Source organism: Leptinotarsa decemlineata, unplaced genomic scaffold (assembly GCF_025532065.1).
Source record: "Leptinotarsa decemlineata unplaced genomic scaffold, Ldec_3_MD MMD2_tig00000690_RagTag_RagTag, whole genome shotgun sequence".
Taxonomy (NCBI): domain Eukaryota; kingdom Metazoa; phylum Arthropoda; class Insecta; order Coleoptera; family Chrysomelidae; genus Leptinotarsa; species Leptinotarsa decemlineata.
In genome coordinates this window covers 3,318,006-3,345,938 of record NW_027412554.1, presented here as the reverse complement: position 1 = coordinate 3,345,938, position 27,933 = coordinate 3,318,006, and the positions used below count along the sequence as shown (strand labels likewise).

The 27,933-nt window shown below is 37.1% G+C and overlaps 1 protein-coding gene across 1 annotated transcript; it reads left to right on the top strand.

Annotated features, from left to right (window-relative positions):
• The first annotated feature begins 682 nt into the window (after positions 1-682).
• Positions 683-27,649, top strand: LOC111513471 (heterogeneous nuclear ribonucleoprotein rumpelstiltskin). The gene is made up of 6 exons (XM_023169691.2): positions 683-817; positions 18,088-18,685; positions 20,678-21,083; positions 21,131-21,597; positions 26,888-27,023; positions 27,317-27,649. The coding sequence occupies exons 2-6, from the start codon at positions 18,089-18,091 to the stop codon at positions 27,373-27,375; spliced, it is 1,665 nt and encodes a 554-aa protein (XP_023025459.1). The 5' UTR covers positions 683-817; position 18,088; the 3' UTR covers positions 27,376-27,649.
• Positions 27,650-27,933: the final 284 nt, after the last annotated feature.

The window sequence follows — 27,933 nt, the reverse complement described above, 5'->3', positions numbered from 1 at the left end:
GATTACGTTCGAAAATGAAATAAAAGAAACGGTTCGATTTCGATGATAATATTTTGTTAAAAATGTCTGTGTTTCAAAAAGATTCAACGCCAAAACCGTCGTCATTTTTTCCATTAATGAACTTACTACTCACTACCTATAATTGTAAACCCAGATAACTAACTTATGCAAGAATTCGATCAGTGGCAACTATATTGCCAGTCGGATTTAACTGCAGAGGTCAATAATGAAACAGTTATTGACAAATATTGGTAGAAAATTTTCCGCACTCGTGATGGATCTAATATGTTTATGTTTAAATAATCGTGAAATTTTGTATTGGATTTACTAGTAATTCCCCATTCGAATGCCACCTGCGAGAGGATATTTTCTAAGGTGAATTCAATAAAAACAAATGTGGGAAATCGAATATACAGTGATACTGTTTTGAATGTTACAGAGGACGCGATTAGTTCGATAACCTCGAATTAACACGATAAAGATAGAAATGTTGATATTGATATTGATTTTGATATCAAATAATTTTGGACTAGATTTAAGTTCCTGTGTTACTTTTTTTGTTATCTATTTTTTATGTGATTATATATACATTGAAATGATTACGACGGTTTTTTTCCAAAACAACAAAATAAAAAAAATTGGTATATAATATTTAAGAGAAATCGATAGTTTTGCCAGCGCTGCACGATAATTTCTTTATCAGCTAGTGGCAACACTGTTACGGAAATTGTTATCGGCCATTTTGCTAAGCGCTGTTTTCTAGTTTGGTTGTTAGTTGGTGTCGTGTGGAGTTTTTTCAATTTTAACATTTATCGAGGTAATTATTAAAAAAATGGTACAAACATATTCAATTTTATCATTACATCATATATATATATATATATACATACCATCCAACTTGAGATGAAACAAAACCAATTATTCCAGACATTGTTTCTTGAGAGACGCATTTCTAGTTTACCACCATAGTTGAAAAGATGTTGGCAACTTCATTTAAAAATTTTAATTTGGTATGACAATTATTGATGAGAAGTTAGATATACCATATCTATTGGGGTGAATGTGAACAATACATTTTTTCCATCTTATGGTTTTCCCATGCTAGCCCAACTAGGCCAGCAGAACCACTTTGTACCTGTCCCCAACTTTATTTAAAAACCATAGTTTTGTATTGCATAAAAAGTTTTAATTTGGTATGATGAAAATTATTCTTAAGAAGTTAGATATACAGTATTTATTGGGGTGAATTTGAACAATGTTTTTTTTCCATTTTGTTTTTCCAATGCTAGCCCACATAGGCCAGCTGAACTACTTTGGAACATAACATTATTTATTTCAATAAATTTCTCTCCGTCTAACATGTTTCATTGGTTCTCCATTTAGGAAATCAAATCAGACCACACCATACTTTTTTCACTTATCGTCGTTTTTTTACAAAATTTGTTCTATTCAATTTGATGGTAGAGCTATATCAATTGAAATGAAAATGAAAAAATTTTAGGAGAGATTAGTCTTTTGATGAAAAAGCTTTTTGGATTTCTACTTCTCGCTAAATGATCAACAAATTTCAAGAGAAGTAGAAAATGAAGCTTTTTTACCAAGAGCTAAATCAAATTTTTGGATAATTGACAGATTTTTATTTAGTAAATTAATAAATTTGTTGTCACTGTTAGCAAACCTACATGCCAATGTCAATCAAGAGATAATACATTTTCCATAACTATATGTTTATTTCAATATGAATTTATTTATATGACTCTTCAATAAATTTGAAACATTATTTTCTTATTAGTCAGTGGGCTATGCTTGAGGACAGGCAGTAAACAAATCTAAAGAAATGAACTTTGAATGTTCACGCCAGTCTCGGATATACCTACACAGTAGTTTGAATGGACTGACACCTATCAGAAAACAACTAATCCACTGACTAATACCACGCGAACGGCGTTGACAATTGCATATGCAGGAAAATTTCCTGCATATGCAATTGGCAATACAACTGAAAGAGTCGACCTTCAATTTTGAAACAGGCACACTTGCAGACCAGTTTCGGGCTACCTGGCCACTCGTCAGTGCAAGATAGTGACCAGCATCGACCTAAAGTCAATTATGGAATATGTATCTTATTTTTTTATACCATAAGTCTCTTTCTCAATCTTATAATCAACCACAGTAATAACTGTTGTATCCGATAATGAAAATAATTAAAAATCAAAAATCTATAAAAAAAATGTAAATTTAATAATGAAAACCCATAATAAATATAAATTTTCTACAAAAATTGTTAGTATTCATAATCATCATCATTTTCATCACCAGGAACAGTTTTTCTTCCTTCCTTTCTTGCGTCTTCTTTTCACATCTTCATTTTTTCTCCCATTCAGTTTACTCCTACAGAGTATCAATGGTATACGAAGGACTGGTTAGTGAGGGCGTGATATATATTTTTATAAAAATCAAAATTACTCAAAAACTGTTAGGAATTGATACCTACTTCATATGAACTTTTTGATCGGAAATGAACTCCCCTTACACCCCTTTGAGTTAAATCCATGACTTACGGGACACCCTGTATATCATAAACTCGAATTGAATTATCTCGAGTTGGCACATCTCTAATTTATTTATGTATTTATATACCATTTTTCACCACAATGGAAGTAGCAAGTTGTAAGTTGAATTTGGAAGCTCTCCTGTAATATGAATTCATTAAAATTACTTTCCACTCACCAGAACAAAAATACTGTCTTTAGACGCGCGTTTTGTTAACTAAGTTGGCATCATCAGTAGATGGCATAATCATGATCGATATACTGTATTTTTAAACAGTTTTAGTTTTCCCTGTTTGTTTTGGTAAATTTTAGTAATTGAAATTTGACCCCTTCCTGTTGGTAGCTACAAAATGGCGGATTACATATCTTGACTTTCTTTTTCTCTACTAGTCAAGACTTGACTAGTAGAGAAAAAGATGCAAATTCAAGATGGCCGCAGCTACTAAATGAAGGATTACATGTTACCTTGTAATACTGAGGTACTAAATGAACTAAAAACAGAATGAGAATACTAAAAACTTTAAAATAAAATCAGTAAAATTGTTTTTATGTTGAACGGTTTTATTGAATGAAAAAGATAATAATGATGTAGATGTTGTACTAGAAACTAAAAACAATTCTAAGAGTCCTAGGTAGCAGTCATCACACCACTCTCCTCAGCAATCTACGGTATTGATCAGATGAAAAAATAATGAAATCTTTGAGCGTAGTATTTACATATTTACGCTACTGTGCGATTATGCCTCTCGAGCATTTCATCGGACTGCAGGTGAAAAGCATTTGTTCCTGTTTTCTTTATTCCCAACAAAAGATGGTCGCATCACAACACTCTCCTCAGCAATCTACGATATTGATCAGATGAAAAAATAATTAAATCTTTGGGCAGAGTATTTACAAATTTATTTAGGTTACGCTACGGTGCGATTATGCCTCTCGACCATTTTATCGGACTGCAGGTGAAAAGCATTTGTTCTTTTTTTTTTATTTCCAACAAAATCATCATTTCCTTTCATAAATCCGATTCGAAGTTGCGGCCCTGATCCGAGTGTAGTTTCTGGGGTACTCCGTGTCTGGCAATAACGTTCAGCTCTTCTGCCACCGTTTTAGCCTCTTGGTTGGGTAAGACTACTACTTCAGGCCATTCGGAGAAATAGTCCATCACAACCATAAGGTACTTGTTACCGGATGTAGTCATAGGAAGTGGTCCCAGAAAGGGGACCCACTGAGGTATTGCTTCAACCTCCCTATTTGCCTTGTCTTCGGACACTTTCTTGAAGAGCACAGGTCACATTCGTTTACACCACTCTTCTACGTCTCGATGGCAGTTGACCCAATAGTACCTCTCACCCACTCTCACTAGAGTTCTATTTACTCCGAAATGCCCTCCAGTGCGACCATCGAATGCACATTTGTCCCATTGGAGCCAGTAACCCTTTTCCTACTGGCTGGACTTTGAGATCTCTTGCCATTCCGGCCTCGCTCCTTTGTCAATCCATTCTCATACAGTTTTCAAGACCGGATCTTCCTTCTGCGTCTGTTGGGAAGTTCTTCTGGTAGCTGGGTACCCTCCTAGGGTATCCTCCTGGCGTTGACCAAATATGCATCCGGATGTCAAGCGTTTTCTTCTTGAGAGGCTTTCTGCGTTTCCGTGACTCTTTCCTTCCCGATGTTTCCGGAAAACCTCGTCAAAATTTTTTTCGACTCCTTCAAGCTCCTCTTTGAATTTCCTTCCGACTCCTTCAAGTTCCTCATCGACTACTTTTTCCAATGCCTTCTTTGTTTCTTGAAATGGTTTTCCAAATTCTTCCTGAATAAATTTCTGTACCTCTCCTTTACTCACTTGGGAAGATTTTAAATCTTCCAATAAATGTCCAATGATTTTCTTTTTCCTGTTTTTCCTGAATACCTAATAGTAATTCACGATCTTCATTTCTCCGTATTCTTTCTTTCTCCCTCCTTCGTTCATCTTCTTCATTTCGGCGTAATTGTTCTTTCTCCCTCCGTTCATCTATTTCGTTTCGGCGTTTTTCGTTCTCTACCAGGCTCGCTTGCAAAGCCTCGAACATTTTCTCAAGCTTTTCTATCTCATCATAATCGACAATCCTTGTTTTCACCATAAAACAAAAATTGTTCAGTCAAATATTTCACTTCAAACACCAAATGTTACGTTTTTTTCGTGGTTTTACCAATAACTGACTACACTGTATAATAATCCAACTTGACTTTATTTCACTTCTTAACACAACAAAACACTTCCAACTATTAATCACATGTCTATCGCCTTACTAGATACATCCGCGTACCGCACTGTCATTTTCATTTGACTGTCTCGATAGGCGAGTGGATCATGTTTATATTTGGCAATCGAAGGCCGTAGAAAATTCCTTGGAATTCCATGGACGTCGGTGACATTATTCTCACCACATCTAGAACGGAAGTAAACATCGAACATTCGCGAAAAGTCGGTCGGCATAAGTTGGGGGCATAATTTAGAACAATATTTTACAAACATATCAAGTTTATTATTGAACAAAAACAAAGGGGTGGGTGGGGGAGGAGCTGAAAATTTCAAAATTCCATATTTTGACTTATATGGGATATTGGAAAATTGACAAAATTGAACTTCTTACATCGTAATATTTCTCAACCCTAATTGCTTTAGGGAGCTGCGATGGAATTGTAGCGGTAAAAAATTGAAATTGTAGTTTTTTATGACATGTGGGTATCAATAGAAAGGTCTTACGATTTCTAATAATAATTTCTTTGATCACGTGAATTGAAGGTTGAAGAGAAAGCAGGGTGCAGGAAAATTATATACTATCGGAAATTATGGAATTTGGGGTGTCATTGGAATGTTATCAATGACCCAAGGTTGATAAGTTAATTGTAGAAGATCGTCATTCTTGGCTGATTGCTCTGAACACATGACTCCCAAATACCTGACTTTTCAGTAAATTGCTATAAATTTCAAGTGAAAATATACTTCGGATGATTTCAATTCAATCTGTGTTTGATTAATTGACCTTCAATTTTTTTCGTCATGTTGACTAAGTAGGTACCATCATTTTGCTACTAATCACATTTCACCTCAGATTTGATTAGGACCCTTTTCTAAGGATATGCCATTTGTTTGAATCATAATTTGTCCAATTTAATTAGTTGATATGATTTTAGGTAAACAATCATGCATTAAATTTTCATATCATTCCTGAACAGATGGTCAGAGTAGTTTTTCAGAACTTTATATTTCTTGTGATTATTGCAATGGCGGGATTTGGTCACTATCGGAATGAAGAAAGGCTATTATTTCTAAAGGTAACTGATTCTCAAACAGTCTCTCAGTGCAATATCCTCAGTCATGCTTAGGCTCGTATAAGTTAAGACATTACCCTAACTCCAAATTTTCTGATTACTTCAGGGGGTTGCTCGTAGAAGATAATTGGTGGGCAGTAAAAACTATAGATTCAATCTCCACAAACTTTATTTGATAAATATATCACACAGCTTTCGCTAACATAGTAGCTTCATCAACAGTGATTTGAATACTACAAGTTGCTTCTTACACTAATATTTATATACCACAGGTAACAACAATTGGGACTACCTCCATCAAATTACCTAATCCTCTACAATATTTATATACCGGAGGTACCTCTTCAATTATGATTACTCACTTACAATTATTTTACCTCACTTTTACATCAATAATAATACTTCCTCTGTTTTTTAAGAAAACAAGTTCAATAATAGTGATTACTCAAATCCAGTTGGTCGTTCATTAGAATGTTTGAATTTTTAAGTTTAATAATTTCCATTGCTTCCAAATGATTCAGTTTCAAACCTTTATTTTCTATGTGTGTGCAGTAAACAATGGGTTTAAAGCCAAATCAATAAACAAAATACTTTCCAAAAAAGTCTACTCAGAAGCGATTCGAGACGTTTTTCCTATTGATAAGTTAGATAATCAAAATTACAGAGATTTAACGTATTTTGGACAAACAACAGGAAAAGTGGCTTCATTTTTGAGGAAACGAGTTATTCTTATTCTACAAGATGTAAAAGTGGTAATATTTTAACGAATTTCCGTATAAGTGTGAATCAGAAGACTTCCTACCATCACAAAAAAAAACAGCAAGGGGTTCTCCCTGGATTATTCTGTTACATTGGTGGAAACACGGCGAACGAGAAGGACGCGATGAGTGTTCAGCTAAAGTAAAAACGGCCATAAAATGCGTCGAATGTATGGCTCATCCTAGTTGTGCAAAAAGAGTAAAATGTGTTGAAATAAGTGAAGATGGTATGTTCTTCTGCCAAGAAGTCACTGCTGATAATGAAACTAACCTATACCAAGGGTGATGAGTCGGGAGTTACCGCTGACCGAAACCTATTTTGTGCCGATATTATAGGTACAAAATATTGGTGAAAATCAAATGGAAAAGGAAATCACGTATCTTAAAATTATTGTTAAACATCTGTATCTCTGTATCTGTAGAGTAGGGAGGGTGAGTGTAAGCCCACGCACTTAGGCCACATGTGACCCATTGTACATCCTCCCGAGGAGTTGTCCTCCTAGGTCGTCGTCCATCCTGTCCTTTCCAGGAAGGTGACCAGGTCGCTGGGAGACATCTCCTTTATATCGGCAGGTGTAGGCCAAGACTCGCCGAACACACACTCTCTTATTGACGATAACTCCGGGCACTCGCACAGGACATGCCTGACAGTCTCATCTTCCTGTTCACACATCCTGCATAGAGGTGTGTCCACTAGCCCCATATTATGTAGGTGTTTCCTTAGCTGACAGTGGCCAGTCAGAAATCCTACTGTAAGGCGTAGATTTTTCCTGGTCATCGCCAGATATTTCTTCGGCGCCAGCTTCCCAGGGTCGCCCAAGGTGATCCTGGCAAGATTACATCCTTTGATTTCATCCCATCTCTTTAAAGATTGAGCATGGGTGTAACATTTGACTAGTTCCGCAATTGTCGATGTCATCAGGCCGTGGGTGCCACTTGGTCCTAAAATTCTTAGTCCAGCCGCTTCCTTGGCTAAAGAGTCGGCAATGCGATTACCTTTACTCCTTTCGTGCCCTTTAACCCACCTCAGGATAATGTTATTATCTACCGAGGCTTTGGCTAAATCTTGGTGGCACTCTAGTGCTAGCCCTGAAGTAACACGGTGTCTGTTCAAGGCTAATAGTGCTTGTCTGCTATCAGTGCAGATTGTTATGTTTTTGCCAGAAATTCTTTTCTTGGTTATTTCTTTTGTGGCGATTGAGATACCACCCAGTTCTGTTTGGACCACGCTGGTATTTCTTCCCATTCCCCATTTAATCCTTAGGCTTAGTGATCTGGAGTACACTCCACATCCTGAACCTTCTTTGGTTTTTGAGCCATCTGTATAAATCCGTATTGCATTTGTAGCATCTGACTCTGTGTTCTGCTTAATTTGTATTTTGTAGGGTTTATTAAACACAAACCTGGGTTCAATTGCATCACTTGTTGCCTGCAGCAGAGGTTGCGCAGTAAGCGCTTCCCGCCATAGGCCCAGCCTCAATCGACCCATTCCTACTTCTAGGTTTACACCGTGTGCAATCGTATCATGGCCATTAACGCAACCTCCTTAACGTACAGATCCAGAGGGGTCAGACCTGTGATTAATTCCATTGCCGCGGTTGGTGTTGTTCTCATGGCTCCTGTGATGTTTAAACAAGCCAGTCGCTGTATTTGATATAATTTTTGGATGGCCGTTGCTTGTAGAACTTTCGGTCCCCATGCAATGGCTCCATACGTTAACATAGGTCTTATTATTGCAGTGTAGATCCAGGCGACTACATGGGGTGAAAGACCCCATGCGCGTCCCACTGTCCTCCGACATTGCTCATAAGCCACGTATGCTCTTTTTGCTCTACTCTGTAGATGAGAGTTCCATGTTAGCTTCTTGTCGAGGATAATACCAAGGTATTTCACCTCTTCAGAGAAGTTCAGTTGGCTTTTGAAGATTTCGGGAGGTTTCAAGCCCGTTAAACTTCTTTTCCTGGTGAAAAGGACCATCTCAGTCTTCTTGGGATTGATCGACAGTGAGTGTTCCTTACACCATGTTTCTATCAATTTGAGCCCATCCTGCGCTCTATCGCACAGTGTGTTTACAAATTTGCCGGTCTGCAAGATAACTATGTCATCTGCGTATGCAATTGTGTAGAATCCATTTTTGTTAAGGTGATTAATTAGGGTATCCAGAACTATGTTCCAGAGAAGGGGTGATAAGACCCCTCCCTGTGGACATCCCCTCATGACCAGTCCTTTAACTGTGATGTCTTCTACATTAATACTTATTGCTCTGCTAGAGAGCATCTGGAGTATCCATTCTCCTACTACCAGGGGTACATTCCTGGAGTGTAGTTGCTGGGTAATTGTTGGAAAGGTTGTTTTATCAAACGCTTCCTCAATATCTATGAATATACCTAGGGTGGATTTTGTTGTCCAATGATCTCTCGATTCTGCCAACCACATGGTGAAGGGCAGAATCAGTAGACCTTCCGGGGGTATATGCATGCTGATTTGGATGAAGTGGGTTGTTAACAAGTACTTCATCTCTTATCTACCGCTCACATAGCCTCTCCATGGTTTTTAAGAAAAACGATGTTAGACTAATTGGTCGGAATGCTTTTGGTAGGGTGTAGTCCATCCTACCTGGTTTGGGTATAAATACTACTCTTACTTCTCTCCACTTACTGGGAATATACCTCAGAGCTAGAGAGGCTCTGAATATTCCAACCAGGTGTGGCATAAGAGTGTCCAGTCCCCACTGAAGTAGGGCTGGTCTTATACCGTCAGGCCCTGGTGACTTGAAGGGGGAAAAGCCCGATATAGCCCATCTTATTTTGTCCTCATCAATTACTGTACTAGCATATTGCCAGTCATATTGTGAGGGTGTTATTGGTACATCCGTCCAGTTCGCCGTTCCAGGAAAGACAGAACCTGGGAAGTGAGTTTCCATAAGAATCTCAGCACTCTCCTGGAGGTTGGCGGCTTTGTCGCAATTTTTCCTCGTCAGGATGCCGATAGTCTTTTGGTGGTCATTTGAGAGTGCCTTCTGTAGCCTAGAAGCTAGTGGAAAGTCTTCGACTGCCTCACAATAGGCTCTCCAGGCTTCTCTTTGTTTTCGTCTGCAGACTTTTTTGAACTCTCTGAGGTTGGCTTGATATATAACCCAGTCCTCTTCGAGTCTTGTACGTTTTGCCTTGTTAAAGGTCGTTCTCGCTGTCTTCCTGAGGTGTTCCAATTCAGGGCACCACCATGTGTTGGTTGTGCCATGCGTTTGAACCATCCTCATTGGACAGGATTCCTTATAGGCAGTGTCTATTTTGTTGTGGATAGATACTGTGTACCTTTCCAGTTCTTCATTGTTGCCAGGAGTCAGGACCTCTGTTTCCCGCAGAGCTCCTCTTAAGAGTCGATTGTAGAGAGCTACATCCGTCCTCTTCGGGTCACGGGATTTCACAGTAGTCCTGAGATCCTGGCTTACCGTATAGGTCAGCCAGCGGTGGTCTGACATAGAGATATGGTCCGAGACTTGCCAGTCTTGGATTTTGTTTGATATTTCGGCTGTCGTGAGCGTGATATCTATTAACGTTTGGCTACGGGCATTAATAAATGTTGGCTCCGTGCCTCTGTTCAAGATTGTTAGATCTTTCTGTATTATATATTCGTATAGTGACTTACCTCGGGCGTTGATATCCTTGCTGCCCCAGCTCACGTGGTGAGAGTTTGAGTCGCAACCCAATATGAGCTCCACTCTGTGGTTGAGGCAGTGGTCCACTAGTACTTCCATTTCTCTGGTCGGTGGTAGGGTGGCTGCATCTGAAGGGAGGTACACCGATGCGATTATCAACGCCATATATTTGCCTTTCCCAACTGGACATTCAACTTTGGCCGCAGTGAGATCTGAGGTGCTGAATTGTGCCATCGGGAACGCTCTGTATTTCCTAGGAATGTAGACAGCCGTCCTAGGTTGCTGGTTGCTTGGTAAGCTGAAAATTTGACCAGTTAAACTACTGAAACCAGTAATTTTGGTCTTAATTATCCAGGGCTCTTGGATCAAAGCTATCGCCTCCTCCAATACATCAAGGTGGCGACATAGTGTTGCCGTTGCCGCCTTTTTGTGTTGGAGGTTGCATTGTATTATTTTTACTTTTTTTCCAACGTCCTTGCCCAGGAGACAGTTGTTGGATACAAAGTTACCTTTAGAGGTCCATCTGCTCCCCTGCTAAGGGGGAGGTGGCCTCGCTGTTTTTGGGTGCCTCCTCCGTCAGGTCATCGAATGTCATCTGTTTAGATGCTTCGACTTCCTTTTCGGGACCCATGGTGGCCTTGGGGTCAATATCCACTTTAGGTGGTTCAACTTCCAAGGACCTAGGGTCTTCAGAGGTACCCTCTGTTTCTTTTATTGTTGCCCTAATAGTCAGTGAGGTAAACGCGTAGCTTAACTTCATCGACTTCTTCTTCAGGACAGCCATATCATCTTCTCCGATCCCGAAGACGAAGAGGTGTCCTTGTGGGTTCATCTTAACCTCATGATGGAAGGTGCACCATCTTGCTACCTTCAGGTCAGGATTCTGCGCCTTTAGCCGACCCAGCACCCTCTCCTTTTCACTGGATGTCGTCTTGTGGACGTCCTCCGGGATCCAGAGTGAGGCTTTGGTAAGCTTCGGGAGCTTATCCACACTGACGACTGCAAGTGATGCCTCCTCCCATGGCTTAATATTCATTGTGGCTTTCTTCAGCCACTCTAGCGTCACGTCGTCATCGCAGACCACTCTGATGATTTCACCGGAGTATGTCCACGACTTGAACGTGGGCGGTTTGCTGTTGTTGCTGGAGGCGGAGAAGATGATCTTGTCCAGCTCCTCCAACAGTTGTTTTTTGATGAGACTCTCTCGTTCTGCGGTAACCTTACCGTACGGGTTAGTCTCATCTATGATGGCTACCTTGAGGTGTCTTAAGGCGGCCTCCACGAAGGTTTTGGAAGGTGCAGCGACATTTCTGTCGCTGCGCAGCTTCTTCAACCTTCTTGGGGTTCCCTCCGTGGAGGTACTCGCGTGAGGGCGCTTTCCTGCGGTGGCAGCCGGTTCCTTGCCTTTTTCCAAGGCGGAGCTCTTGGCGCCCTCCGCAAGAGGTGCCCTTGTTGTTGAGGATGGAGTGGGAGAGGTGGAGGGTGCACTCATAGTTGCTGCCACTTCTGCCTCTTTCGCTCTCTTCCTCCTCTTGGCCTCGGCGCCGCTGATACGCTTACGCCTTGGCCTTTGCGTTGCATCGCGAGGTGGTCTGCTATGTCCAGCCTCTTTCTGAGCGGTAGCTTGGGGTGAGCATTTCTGTTCATCCCCAGCCCCCGCCCTAAATTGAGGTGAGCATTGCTGTCCAGCCTCGGGATTGTCTGGTTTTTTTGTACTTACGTTTAGTTTCCATGTATGTTCCCACGAGTAGCAAGGGAAGTGTTGGTCACCTCTAGCAGAGCCCCGCATTACCAGAGGAAGGCTAGTTACAATGAGGTTTCGCCCAGTTCCTCAAGGGGATCGTTCGTAACCGCATATATCCCTGCGGCCATTCAGCTGTCGACACGATTCCTTACATCTTAGCTTGGGTAGGCTGGTCCGCGGTGGCATGTTTTGCAGGGCTTTTGGGGGGTTTTAGTTCCCCTCACCCTACTTATTTCTGCCACTGACCAGGAGTCCGTCAACCCCGTCCGTTAGGCCCCATTGGCTTCCCGGATAGAACCTCCAGTCCCCTGGCCGTTCCCCTATCCGCCACCTGGGGACGCGCCCGATAGGTAGCCCAACCCACGGGTATTGTTAAACATAAACTTTATCGTATGTGAACTACAAGAAAAACTTATCAGTCTTCAAGAGAAACTGCAACAAAAATAGGAATCTCCTCCTATACAAAATACGACTAATTCACCTACTGTTTTTGCAACCAAGGCGGATACTGTTGTCGAATCGGAAGTGTCTACTCGTCCAACCCACAAACATAAATTGGTTGTTAACAAGATGAATAAAAAAGAAAATGAAAGAGTTGAAGAGAACCAAATTTCTGTAGAGCAAGTTAGTGATGCTATGAAAACAGCTGAAAATATTTCAAATGCGGTAAAGAGACTAAATCAAGCTGACACAGAAACCACTGAAATCACTGAAACCAATTAAAATGGAAACTGGACCCAAGTAACACAAAAAAGGAAACTGAGATATCTGGTAGGTCATACTGAAGAAGAGTGCGAAGTGGAAACAGTCCCACGACTTGTATCACTTCACGTAATCAGGCTCAAACCAGATACTAAGCCCGAAGATCTGAAGACATTTTTGAAGAAATCACTGCCAGGAGTTGAATGTGAGGCTCATACTTCTAAAAGACCTGAACTTTATGCATCTGTAAAGGTGTCAATAAAGAAAGAACTGTTGAATAAGGCATGAAGGCGAGAGGTATGGCCAAACGGAGCTCTGGCTTTTTTTTTGCCAAAAAGAGGATGCTATCCACGACGCTAGATCCTCAACATCAACAATCCACCTGAAGAATGTAGAAAAAACTCAATCTCCTTCCACTAATGGAGGACACTTGTTCAGTGATGGTGATGAGAATTATAACGTCATTGTGAGTGTATTTCATTTGAACATTCGTTATCTTAAAAATAAACTAGAAAGGTTACAAGTCTTAGATAATCTAAGTTATGATGTAGTGTGCCTCTCGGAACATTGGCTCGACAAGGAATGTCTCGAGTTGTGCATGGTGGGACAGCTATATATATATATATATATATATATATATATATATATATATATATATATATATATATATATATATATATGAAACAATTAGTGGACACAACACTCCAAAAGTGGGGCAAACCGCGGACACGTGTTTCTGGCTATTGGCCTCATCAGCGCGGTGCAGCCAAGTGTAAAGATGGGCAACACTTGTTTGCCGAAAGCAAGAAACAACACATATGCACGGAATCAACAACAGGAGCCAACCGTACATTTGTGGTTCCAGTTTGTATTTATATCCTGGACTCGGATGTCACGCAGGTAGCTATAGCTGCCTACGTGGTCATGTTAGATGTAGCCTGGGAATTCTAGGTCTTCTAACTGGAACCACAAATGTACGGTTGGCTCCTGTTGTTGATTCCGTGCATATGTGTTGTTTCTTGCTTTCGGCAAACAAGTGTTGCCCATCTTTACACTTGGCTGCACCGCGCTGATGAGGCCAATAGCCAGAAACACGTGTCCGCGGTTTGCCCCACTTTTGGAGTGTTGTGTCCACTAATTGTTTCATTTTTGATTTTTATATCATACCCACTCGATAAAATCTCTCTTTGTATTTATATCCTGGACTCGGATGTCACGCAGGTAGCTATAGCTGCCTACGTGGTCATGTTAGATGTAGCCTGGGAATTCTAGGTCTTCTAACTGGAACCACAAATGTACGGTTGGCTCCTGTTGTTGATTCCGTGCATATGTGTTGTTTCTTGCTTTCGGCAAACAAGTGTTGCCCATCTTTACACTTGGCTGCACCGCGCTGATGAGGCCAATAGCCAGAAACACGTGTCCGCGGTTTGCCCCACTTTTGGAGTGTTGTGTCCACTAATTGTTTCATTTTTGATTTTTATATCATACCCACTCGATAAAATCTCTCTTTGTATATATATATATATATATATATATATATATATATATATATATATATATATATATTGATAGAGGAATATAGCTGCTAGCTACTCACACTGCTATTGTTACACTTTATCGATCTTCTTGTGTTTCCACCTGTGCTATTTTCTTCAGAAATGGAGATGGTATTAAACATCGTGAAAGTAAGTTCACTGCGAATGACTTCAATACATATTTTGTTAACGTAGGTGTGATAATATCTGAAGATCTGTCACCCTAAAATTCCAGTTATATTCCTCTATCAATAACGGACAAACCAAATACATCAAGGTCCTTTTTCATGGAACCCATTTTGAACAGTAAAGTTGTAGCTTCTGTGTTAGGGAAACGTGATATATTTCTCAAATAAAGTTTGTAGAGATCAAATCGTAAGGTGTAGTTTATGAAATTACTATGGATATTAATCAAGTAACGGCCGAGTCAATCAGAAAATTCAGTGGTGTCTACAATTGAATATAAAACTTGGCCACAATTTAATCCCTATGAGCCTTTTTCCTAAAGTACGAAAAATCACTCACTAGCAGCGCTAGTAATTCGGTAGGGACAAAACTGCCTAATTCTCATATGAATATGAGAATTAGGCAGTTAAAAAAGAATGTTTTTAACAAGATGTTCCTGCAGCAAAACTAAAATTTGCAACTGTAAATCTTATATACAGGATAAAAATGTTAAAACATTAAAACGTTGGCTTGCATGCCGTAATTTAAAAGTAACTGGAAAAAAAAGTGAATTGATAGACAAGTTAGTATACAAACTCTAGTAAAAGAGTAGCGGTAGATCCAAACTGTAATAAAAGAAATTTAAAATAATAATGAATTTCAGATTTATTTCCGAGTGAAATATGAATCAAATATAGATGGTAATGAAATAAATTTAATTAAATATAATAAATGAATATAATTTAATAAACGATTGAGGTTATATCTCATTCTAATCAATGGTAATTAACTACAAAAATGTACTATTCATTTCATGTTTAGAGCATACATATGAATATTTATTTATTTTTTGCACTGTTAAATCCACTCTCATCGAAGCATGTATCCATTTGTTACATCTAAACTCATTGATATGAGGTTTTATAAATGGTATAAAAACACGTTTTCTTCCGGATATCTATTATCCGACGTACAATTCCCAAAGCGGCAATGCTTTGTTGGCATTATACTAGGACAAAATAACTTTTTATATTTTCAAATCATAAATTAATATTACGTAAATAACATTGTTTTACATGTCCCTACTACTAGTGCTGCCTCTTGTGACGTTTGCTGTACTATTCTCAAGAAAAAGGCTCATTGAATATGGTCGATTTCCATTTTCCACATTAGGCAATGTGTCGATTATTAGCTGTCTATAATTATATTTCAGAAGTTTTATGCAATGAAAAATATCTGTAATCAAAATCGATAATTTTTGGTTGTGTACTGTGCTTTTCTTTAATGTCCCCCCCCTTTTATTTTTTGAACGGGCCAACTCAAAACATTGAAGTTTGGGATAATGAAATTAATGCATGAATACTTTATTTTGAAGTGAAATTGACAGATGAAACTTTCAAAGTGGCGGCTGGGCGCCATCTGGGAAAAAAATTAAATGGAAAGGGGGGTCTTGTGACACATCTTTTTGAAGCTCCTGATAAATGCTTTACAACCCTAGAATATAATGTCAATATCTTCAACTACTACAAAATAGCGTAACTTTTAATAATTGCCTGAATGCATTAACATTTAACTACATAATATGAGGTAATAAACTTGAGGTCAGTTCGGAACTTCTTGACATATGAACAGCTTATCCGATATTTCACGCCGAGAATATCTCTACAAATATTTATTATTCTCTACCGTATATCCGATATTGAAGCAGGTTCAGTTTCGTACACCTTTTGCTTCAAATAGCCCCATAAAAAAGTCCAAAGGTGTCAAGTCTGGCGAGCGAGCTGGCCATTCTGTAGGACCTCGACGGCCATTCCAACGACCGGGAAAAGTAGTATCCAAATAGTTTCTTACTTGTCTGTGTAATGTGGTGGTGCTCCGTCTTGTCGGAATTCAATATCCATATCGAATTCACTTAGGATTCGCTTCAAAGATTTCAGTGATGAGAGGGTCAAAAGTAGTTTCCAACATATTCAAATACAGTTCCTCGGTTAAATTTTGATCATTAAATAGAGGTCCTACAATATAGTTTTTATCCAATATTCCTGCCCAAACGTTATTTTTTTCTAGATATTGGGTATGTGTTTCCCGGAAAACGTGAGGGTTGGTATCACTCCAATAACGGCAATTTTGTCTGTGAACATTGCGGTAAAAAAAAATTTCATTCGTCACTGAAACAAATATTGTGGAGATAGGTAGGATGCCTTGCAACAGTTTCTGTCATGATTTCGCAGAATTCTGTTCTTCGATCAGGGTCATCTTCAGTTAATTGGTGTGCCATTTTAATTTTGTATGGATGATGCACCTATTCCTCTTCAAAAGTCTCCACACAGTAGAAGCAGACACCTCACAAATATTCGCGACGGAATAAGTAGACTGTTCAGGATATACTACCATCCCACCAATTATTTGCACTTGCTGTTCTTCCGGAATGGACGGGCATTTTGTTATCTACACTACCGGTAGTTGGGAATTTGGATAGTTCCCTCAAATATCTTCCACAGATAGGACGATTCGGAAAACGTTATGCGTCGCACCGCATGACCATTTTAGATATTGTTGACGTGATACCTTTCTACTAGTAAAACCAAAAACTAAATGAGAATATTCCAACTGAACAATGATGTTCATTGTCGTACTGACATTTTTTGTCGTTTTTATAACAAAAAATAACTTAATAAACCTTATCGGGTTGTTGGAATTGCCATATGGCAGATAAAAAGGAATATTTTTAGAAATATCGATTTTAATGTGTTCGTCTTCAGAAAATTATTAAATGTTCCGCCATTTTGTAGTAGGTGAAGATATTTACGTCATATTCTAGAGTTGTGAAGTATTCGTCAGGAGCTTCAAAATGATGTGTCACAAGACTGCCCTTTCCATTTAATTTTTTTTCAAGGTGGCGCTCAGTCGCCATTTCGAAGGTTTCATTTGTCAATTTCACTTCAAAATTAAGTATTCATGCAATTAATTTCATTATCCCAAATTTCAATGTTTTGAGTTGACCCGTTCAAAAAATAAAAGGGGGGGGGCAGAAATGCACTGTATAATTGATACCTTCTCGACTGAAAATTGGCATTCAAGCACATCATCAATGAGAAGCTGAATTATTTCCAATGGTAGAATTGGAACTTCTAGCATAAAATGGACTATTGAAAACATTGCCACATCAAAACAAAAGATGTTTCAATAGATGAACTATTTTGTTTCAAGTATTTTGAATGGTATTCTAATTTGTCTACAAATATCTAACTTAGATTATATTATATTAACCTTAATAATAATATGGGATTCAAATCACACAAAAAATTCTCGGTTATTACCAAATGATGAAAAATTGCAGACGTTTATCACCGGTTGTCTCCACAGCGAAAGTGTTGAATAGTAATAAGGCTAGCATTCCTTCAGCTAGCGCAAGTTCTTGAGGTTTCTCAAATTTACTTGAAGGAGACCTGATGGTTGAGACTAGAAATGGTTAAATGAAAGTCCTAAAAAAGTTGACTGCTTTGAAATTTTGAAGATAAATAAGTGCCTAGGCACAACACTTTGTTCGATCCATACATATTCAATACATTGAAATTATCTGGACCTTACACTTTGTATAATGATGCCCATAGTAGTATTCAGTTTGATTCTGAAAGTCCTGTTTTGCGTGTTATTTTAGAATGAGCGACATGGATGACAAAGACCGTTCAAGGGATAGAGATCGGCCTAGACGAGAAAGGAACTCTCGTTTCAATGACAGCGGCAGAGACCGCAGTAATGATCGTGGCAGAGAACCCAGAAGTATGAAATCTTCACAAAATCGAGTGTACGTATCAAATATTCCTTATGAATATCGCTGGCAAGATATTAAAGATCTGTTTCGTAACCAAGTGGGTGATGTTCAGTTTGTTGAATTGTTTGTTGATGATAATGACAAACCTAAAGGTAGTGGTATAATCGAATTTGCTGATTCAGCTTCTGTAAAAAAATGCATGGAAATCATGCAACGCTATGAAGTGAAAAGTCGCAAGTTGGTCATAAAGGATGATGCAGGTGTTGTAAGGGATAAACATGGAGCCATCATTGGAGGCGGTGGCTCAAAGAGAAATAGAGACAACGATAGGTTTCGAGATGATCATCATAGAGATATGGGCGGTAGTAACTTGTCACTGAGAAACGACGACGGCAAGTGGGGTAATACATATGGTTTGAGTCCTCATTTTCTTGAATCATTGAATATCGATGCTCCTCTTTGTAATAAGGTGTTTGTGGCAAATGTAAGTATAATTTTTATTTGTCTTTTTGTTAGGTAGGAATCACGGAATATGTGCCTCTTGTGTTTGGAAATAATGATATTTATTGGATATTGGCAGGCAACAGAAGAGTACGATGGTTATTCTCCCATCCTTAAAATTACTTTTGAAAGTCTTGCCGCCTTCATCTTGGAATTACTGTCATACTGAAATGTTTTCCAAGAATGCTGAATAAATGTTTCATGTTTGAATAAACCCAACTGAATTTTGTCATCATGTTTTGACAATTTCTTAGATTTGCCAATTGAGAAATTAATTGAAGGACATTGGTACTCTTGGCCTTCAACCCAATTTCAAATTGATAAAAGCTCTGAACAAAAGTTTGAGACTTCATAGTCGTTTATCGTATTGAATTAGTTTTGGTTTTCAGTGCTGGGAGGATCTCGACTGTCTGTTATGTTATTGAACTTGTCTTGCTTTAGCTAATGTTAGACTCACAATAGTGTTTTCTGTATATTCATCAAGTTGTGACTATTGATATATAAACAATAGTTGCAGAGACTGTTGAATTGCTTAAGGTTCTATAGTTATAGTTTTTTATAATTTTACTTTTTTCAAAAAAAGTCCTTCAAAATCTGCATTTGTATTGTTTGAAATATAATGAATTTGTTATTGAAAGCAATAATTTCTTCAATTCTTTTCTGATTGTTCAATTAGGACTAAAATCAACATTTACTTCTAACCCTCGTTCAAAGTCCTTTTTCTGAAATCAGTGAAATTTAACGAAATCTTGAAAGAATATTAACATGGGTTGTTTTTCTTATGTTACGATCATTACTTTTATAATACAGGAGGCTTGTGTTTATATGGGCAATATATACTGGGTGAACCAAAACCATATAGAAGTGTTGAATAAATTTTCAGATGTGGTTAAGGTGGTGGTGATATTTGATGCCACATTTCTATGGTTTTGATGGAGCTACTCCTGAATGTTGCTTTTTAAATGTCACTAACTGATTTCTGGTCGAGATCTATTGCAAATTTGTTGAGGGTTTCAAAATATGAAAGAGAAGTGGTGTTTGAGGTTTGTGCAGTTCATTTTTCTTTTTTTCAAATAAAAAACAGAAATTCCTGGATTTTTTTCAATTGTTTAGCGTTGTTGAAATAGAGATTTTCTAAAAGAATTACTTCAGACTAGATTTGAGTGACCAGTTCTTGATGTTTAACTGAAAATGAATCGACTACTTTCTGTCGATTGGTTTTGAATCATGTTACCTTGCTGGGAATGGCACTTTCAAAGGTGAATTCTTGTTATTCTTGTTTCGCATAAGTTTCAATTGAGAGTTATCGTTTGTATGGAGACGACAGCAGGCCATCGGAAAACCCATTTTAACCCATTATTTTCAATTTTCATTTAATCTGGACTATACTGAAAACTCTAGTATGTTTTACATGAAATCATTTATGGAATTATTATTGTATTTTTGAATGTATTGGCGGGTTACTTATGGACACCCAGTATATAATAATTTTTGCAATATTGTTAGTATTTTTTTATTTCAATTGAAAACAGGTGTTTTTGAACATGCATTTCTTTGTCTTCTTTTTTTATTATCGAAAGAACTGCCTTGTCTCATGATCCAATATGTAGATAAAATTAGATTGAGGTGTATGTTTCCAATCCACTTAAACAAAAAACAAATCACTGCTGATTTGATTAACTCATTTGATCCTGGGATAAGGCTTTAGATAAAACATTTCTAATTCGAGTGCTATTCATTTAATGAATGTCGTCTTCCAGTTGATATTAAGAAAGAATTCACAATTACTTGGGGCATCAGATTATTTTCTTTTATCAGTTGTCATAAAAGAGGGTTGGTTATGAAATTTTGTATATTTACAACTAATCTTATACATATCATTCTACTGTTTTGTCGACAAAATGGTATCTACGGTAATGTATCAAACCTTTGATATGAATTGAATAATGTGTTTAATTTATTTATAATTTTGCAGCTGGAATATAATATAGACAAGAAGAAGCTGAAAGATGTATTCAGACTGGCTGGTAGAGTTATCCATATTGACATCCCTTGTGATAAAGACGGCAGAAGTCGAGGTTTTGCAGTTGTTGAATTTGATCATCCTGTTGAAGCTGTACAAGCCATTTCCATGTTCCACAATCAAGTCTTGAATGATCGCACCATGACAGTCAGAATGGACAGAGCTAACGAATCTTTCAAACTACCTGATGGTCTCAAGTCAGTTGGTATGGGCTTAGGTCCTAATGGAGAGCCATTGAAGAATGTAGTGCACAATTTACCTTCATTGAACAGCAGTGCTCAGTCGGCAGGACCTGTAGGTGCTGGGCTCTTGGGGGCTGTACCAAATAATCCATTGCAGTTGGCCAGTGCACTCTCAGGTAGATATTATCGTTATATTGTCCTCTCTAACACATAATTTTTGTAGGTCTAGGTAATGTTGGAGCTTTGGGCAACTTGACCAATCAACAAGTATTGCAAGCTGCTAACTTGACCGGATTGGCAAATAACCTTTTGGGAAACGGTTTGGGGGGATCTGATTTGTCGTCACTCGTTCAGAACCCCTTAGCTTCCCAAAACTCGACGACACAACAGCAATTGGCTGCACTTGCAGCTCAAAATTCAGCTTCGAACTTGGGAAGTGGCAGTAACTTTGGAAGGGGACAAGGAGGAGGAGGTGATAATACTTATAACAGCCTTGGGTCCCAAAATACTGGAGGAAGCTTCTCATCCAACTTGGGTTCTGGTAGAGGCTTTCAGGGCAATAATAATTTGAACAGTTTTGGAAATGACAGAATGGGCTTTTCAGGCAATAATTCTGCAATGGGCATGAGATCAGGGGATAGACAGCAGGAAAACAGCAAGAGTTTTTCACGAAAGGTTTTGGTATCAAATGTGAGTCGTTCATAATTTATTTTATTTTTTGTTTTATCATTAATGGGTCACATTGAGAATTTAGTGGGCGAAGCCGATGAGTAATTCATTTGATTCACAAATTATCTTTTTTTTTTGTCAGTGTAGTTTTGAACCACTTTTAAATGTCTCAAAATACATGAATATTTCAAGATAATTTGTCCTGATTGGTAATAATTTGTGTGATTTAGTACTTGTTTGCGAGTATTTATTGTTGATATTAAGTTGTATCAGCAAATTAAATTCTGTACACCCAACGCCATCTATTGTTTGATAGTTGTAATGCATGTAAAGTGTTTCATCTGGAATAAATAAGTCATGTGCTGAATGCTGAATAGAACGCACTTAATTTTATTTTCACTCAGCGTAACAGATTATGAGCCCAGAGTGTTGTTTTTTTAACAATGCCAAATAGTTATATCGCGAGTGTACCTAAACTAAAAGGTCGCGAGAACTATGCAGAATGGGCGTTTGCAGCAGAAAATTTCCTGATACTCGATCAATTGAAAAAGTAGATCAAAGGAACTGAAACAGATGAGGACAGCAACTCAAGTGAGATCAAAGTTAATCCTCACGATTGATACTTCGTTGTATATTCATATCAAAGATATCAAGACAGCAGAAGAACTTTGGACCAAACTTAGAAACTTGTACGGTGATGCCGATTTCACTAGAAAAATCGCTTTGTTACGATCCCTGATTTCGGCTAGGCTAGAAAACAAGGACAACATGGCGTCGTATGTAAATCATGTTATTGACACGGCACAAAGGCTGAGTGGCACCGGATTCAAAATAGATGAAGAATGGGTAGGATCTTTACTCTTGGCAGGACTACCAGAAAGATTTTCACCCATGATAATGGCCATAGAACATACTGATATACAAATTACTGGAGATGCAGGACGATAATGCAGGTTCCGATTTTATCGGCAAAGCTACGAGAAGCAGAAAGTTTAATGGTAACCAAAATGGTCACAAATATTCCAAAATTGGTAACAGTGGTGACAAATGTTAAAGTCAGTCGTCAAACATATCATTTATCAAAAAATACGTTGTTATCGTTGTAAACAAGTTGGACATTACAAAAGTAATTGTCCTGATGCAAAATGGAACAGAAACAATCAGAAAACTTCAAATCACGCAAGTGTTTTCTGTTTTCTGGGTGGACAATATTTCAATAAAATGGATTAGTATATGGATTCAGGAGTTAGTGCCCACATAACTTCAAACAAGAACTGGTTAACAGAAACTGCAAATTCACAAGAACCCAAGAAATTGTACTTGCTGATAAATCAAAAGTATCAATTGAAAGCACCGAAAACTTGAACATAACAACAATTGTGCAAAATGAAAGGATTCAAGTGTCGGTCAAAGGCTTTTATATGTAGCAAGAAAATGATGGTTGCAAATTTTCAACAAAAATGGTGAGCCAATAGGAATAGCCAAATTGGTCAATAATATGTACAAAATAGACACTGAAAGAGAAGAGCAGTGCTTTCAAGCTGCAGGAACTGTTGTGTTAGGAGAAATTTGGCATCGAAGACTAGGTCACATCAATGTAAAGGACCTGAAGAGAATGACAAATGGTGCAGTTGAAGGAATGATATGCAAAAGAGAAATCAGCATGAACAAACAATACTGTGAGACTTGTAAAGGCAAGCAAACTAAATAATAATTTCTATATAAGGGATTTCGAGCAAGTAGAATCCTAGAAATTGTGCATACAGATCTATGCGGTCCAATGGAGGTTAATATCTCTAGGAAAGCTAGATATTTTCTAACTTTCCAAGATGGGTATAGCAAAATGGCTTTTGTCTATTTTCTTGGAACAAAAGTTGAGGTATTCGAATGCTTCAAACAGTTTAAAAGTCTGGTAGAAAACCAAACAGAAAAGAAGATAAAAACTCTCAGAAGTGATAATGGTGGAGAGATCTGTGGAGCAGATTTTGAAAAATTCTTGAAGTAAGCAGGCATATTGTATCAGACATAAAATCCTCATACCCCAAAACAAAATGGTTCTGCTGAACATACGAACAGAACCATTGTAGAGAGAGATGTTTATTATTTGATGTGAAGCTTGACACAAGATTTTGGGCAGAAGCAGTTGGCAGTGCAATTTATTTGGGCAACCGAAGTACATTCTCAGGACTAGAGAACAGAACACCAATTTGAAGTATGGTTTAATAAGAAACCAGACATTAGTAACTTGAGAATTTTTGGGAGTAAGGTAATGGTGCACAACCCAAAAGCAAACATTAAAATGGGATAAGAAATCAAGAAAAATTATTTTAGTAGGATATGGTGAAAGTACTAAGAGTTAAGACTGTATGACCCAGAAACAAACAAAGTAACCATAAGCAGAGATGTGGTGATTATGGAGGAAACTGAAGTACAAGTAGCAATCACTACAAGCAAAGTAATGACAGATTAAGTAGAAAATGAACATTCTGTACACCATAATGATGAAGACATTAGCAATTCCGAAGTGGGAGATAGTTATTTCAAGGGTGAAGACACCAGTGAAGATTACACATGCAAAACATATGAAATGTAAACATCAGAAATTAGAAGATCACAAAGACACCGAAAACCCAAAGATTTTGTCACATATATGTGTATGGAAAGCTTAGAAAAGGATAACTCAATCTCAGTAGAAGAAGCGCTTCTCAGAGCAAATGCAGATATGTGGAAATAAGCCATACCAGAGGAATTGGAGAGCTTTAAAGAAAATGAAGGCTGGGAAGCTGAGAAATTGTACAGCAGCTGTTGTGAAGTGTAAGTGGGTTTTTAAACGAACAGTCAATTATGAAGGTATAGTGAAATAAGGGATTCTCCAATAAAAAGGAATATATTATGTAGATACTTTTTCCCCTGTAAAAAGTTTACGATTACTTTTTTCAATTTCGGTTAAATTAAGGTTAGATATTCATCATTTAGATGTTAAAACAACATTTCTTAATGGGCATTTTAAAGAAAGTGTTTATATGCAAATGCCAGAAGGTTTTATTCGTTCAGATGCAAATAAATGCTTAAAATTGAATAAAGTCATATATGGCCTTAAACAGTCATCACGAGCATGGAATGACCATGTAAATAATGTTTTATGCAAGTTAAATTATGAGAAACCTAAGCATGAGTCTTGTATTTTCATAAAAAATAAAAATGATATGCTCACAATCATTGCGCTATATGTACACGATTTTTTCATTTTTTCCAATGATGAAAAAGAAACTGGTAGAATCAAAAAGGAATTAAGCTCTAGATTTCAAATTGAAGATCATTCAATTGTTAAAGAAATTTAACATGTCTGATGCTAAAAGAATTAAGACACCTATGAAATTAAAGTTGGATTTGAAAAAGGGAGAAGATAGTGAAAACATCAGAGCTCAATTTCCTTTCCAAAAGGTAATTGGAAGCCTCATGTATTTGTCTGTTTCTACTAGACCAGATATATCTTTTAATGTTAGTATTATAAGTCAATTCAATAATTCCTATGATGAATGTCACTGGAAAAGTGCTAAGCGGCTTTTAAAATATTTGAAAGAGGCTATGAATTATGGTTTGAGATTTTCAGAAGGTAATTCAGAATTGCCGATTGGGCTAGCAGTACTGTAGATTGTAAGTCCTATACTGGGTATGCATTTAAACTCTGTGGTTCTGTCATCTCATGGCAAAGCATAAAGCAGAAAACAGTTGCTCTACCAAGCATAGAAGCAGAATTATGTCCATATCTGAAGGAGCAAAAAAAGCTCTATACTTGAGAGGTTTGTTAGCAGTATTGACTGAAAATGTATCTTGTATTACCTTATTCAATGAGCCTTTTTCCTGATCATAGTACAGCGAACGTATCACGAGAGGCAGCACTAGTAGTAGGGACAAACGTAAACTATTCACATGTAAAACAGCGTTATTTACGTAATATTAATTTATGATTTAAAAATATAAATCTGATGTTGAAAATTATTTTGTGCTAGTATAATGCCAACAAAGCATTGCTGTTTTGCTAATTATACGTCGGGTAATCGATATCCGGAAGAAAACGTGTTTTTTATACCATTTATAAAACCTCATATTACTGAGGTTAGATGTAAGAAATGGATACATGCTTTGAGGAGAGTGGATTTAACAGTGCAAAAAATAAATAAATGTTATATGTATGCTCTAAACATGAAATGAATAGTAAATTTTTCATAGTTAATTACCATTGATTAGAATGAGGTATTAATTAATTAATTACCATTGATTAGAATGAGATATAACCCCAATCGTTTATTAAATTATATTCATTTATTATATTCAATTCAATTTATTTCATTACCATCTATATTTGATTCATATTTCACTCGGAAATAAATCTGAAATTCATAAGTATTTTAAATTTCTTTCATTACAGTTTGAATCTACCGCTACTCTTTTACTAGAGTCTGTATATTAACCTGTCTATTAATTCACTTTTTTTACAGTTACTTTTAAATTACGGCATGCAAGCCAACGTTTTAATGTTACAACATTGTTATCCTGTACATAAGATTTACAGTTGCAAATTTTAGTTTTGCTCCAGAAACATTTTCTTTTGTTAAAAACATTCTTTTTTAATTGTACTTTACCATATGTTTATATGAGCATTAGGCAGTGTTTGTCCCTACCGAACTAGCGCTGCTAGTGAGTGATTTTTCGTATTTCAGGAAAAAGGTTTATTATAATCAAAGTGCCATAAGTTTATCAGTCAATCCTGTCTATAACAGAAGTAAGCATATAGATGTACGTCATCATTCTGTAAGGGAATTGATTTCTGATTCGATTTTGAAATTAGAATATCCTACCTACAGATATTATGCCTGCTGATTTTCTAACTAAAAGTTTAAGCCCTGAAAAACATCATAAACTGTTGAACCGCTAGGCATAGTAAGTTTGTAAATTTATTTTACTGATAAGTGAGGGTGATGATATTGAGTTGTATCAGCAAATTAAATTCTTTACACCCAACGCCATCTATGGTTTACTTGTAATACATGTAAAATGTTTCATCTGAAATACATTAGTCATGTGCTGAATGCTGAGTGCACGTAGACTACAATGGTATTGAACCCTTGATCAGAATTTTTTTTTCAACAGCATTTAGAAGTTTAAATACAACCTTCTCATAAAGAGGGACAATATTGGATGAATCATCATCCTGATTACTGAATCAATTATAGTGTTTTCTATTGTGAAATATACATTTTTCTAAATTTTTTTGGGGGTTTCAATATTTGATACATATTTATTTTAGCTGCCGCCTACTGCAAGTTACAAAATGCTCCACGAAAAGTTCACTGAATTCGGAGATATTCATGGTTTTGAAGAGAAAGCTCATGGAAGCGTGCTCATTACTTATGGATCAGACTGGCAAGCAGAAAGAGCTATCAGTATCCTTTAATGAATCCATTTGTTTCACTTGATATTTTAAAACATTTAAGACAATTTTTTTTTAATATCCATATTTTCTTCTGGCAATATAATTAATATGAACAATACATTTCTGTATACAAAAATTCCACAACTTTTGAAGCTTGACAAAATGTATCCAATTAGGTACATCCTCATACGTATTTTAATGTATTTTCCTGTTGTTTGTTAAGTCATATAGAACTGTTCAATTTAGGACATGCGAGAAATTATCATTTTTAGAGAATTATCTTTTCCTTAATTAATTCCTCAGAAAACTTGGATAAGGCCCGGATTGACGGAAGAATGATAGACGCTAGGTTGTTCTTCTGAACAGCTCAATTGTGCATGCCTGGAATGTGTTTGAGAAAAATTTGTTTTTTTTTATTTTTTTGACAGTAATTGATTTCTAATAGAAGTTTTAGATCTAGGAATTTAAAGTGTAGTTTTTTTTTATTCGTTATGAAATTATAAACTTAATTTCTGTTCTATGATTTAATAACTGTATTGTGAATTGGAAGGTAAGGAAGACATTTTTACACTAGTCTCATATGTTTTCATAATTGATTCTAACCTGAATTAAATTAAAATTTTAATTTTCTGTGAATTCTGGTTTTAATAAATAATACTTGATAGCTAGTTTGTGTGATATTCTCATGTTTCAAAAAAGTATCTAATAATTGAATGATGTTTTTCACCTCAGTGCAGAAAAGAGCTCTGTCTATGAATGCGAGCAATATAATTCTACAATGTTCAACACTCCGCCATATACAGGGTGGAACTGAATAAGTGTAAAACATTCAAGGAGGTGATTCCTCATCGAAAAAAAGATAGGATCTTTCATTTAAAGAAACTTCATTGGATCATCCCTTGCTAAGATACAGCCCCTTA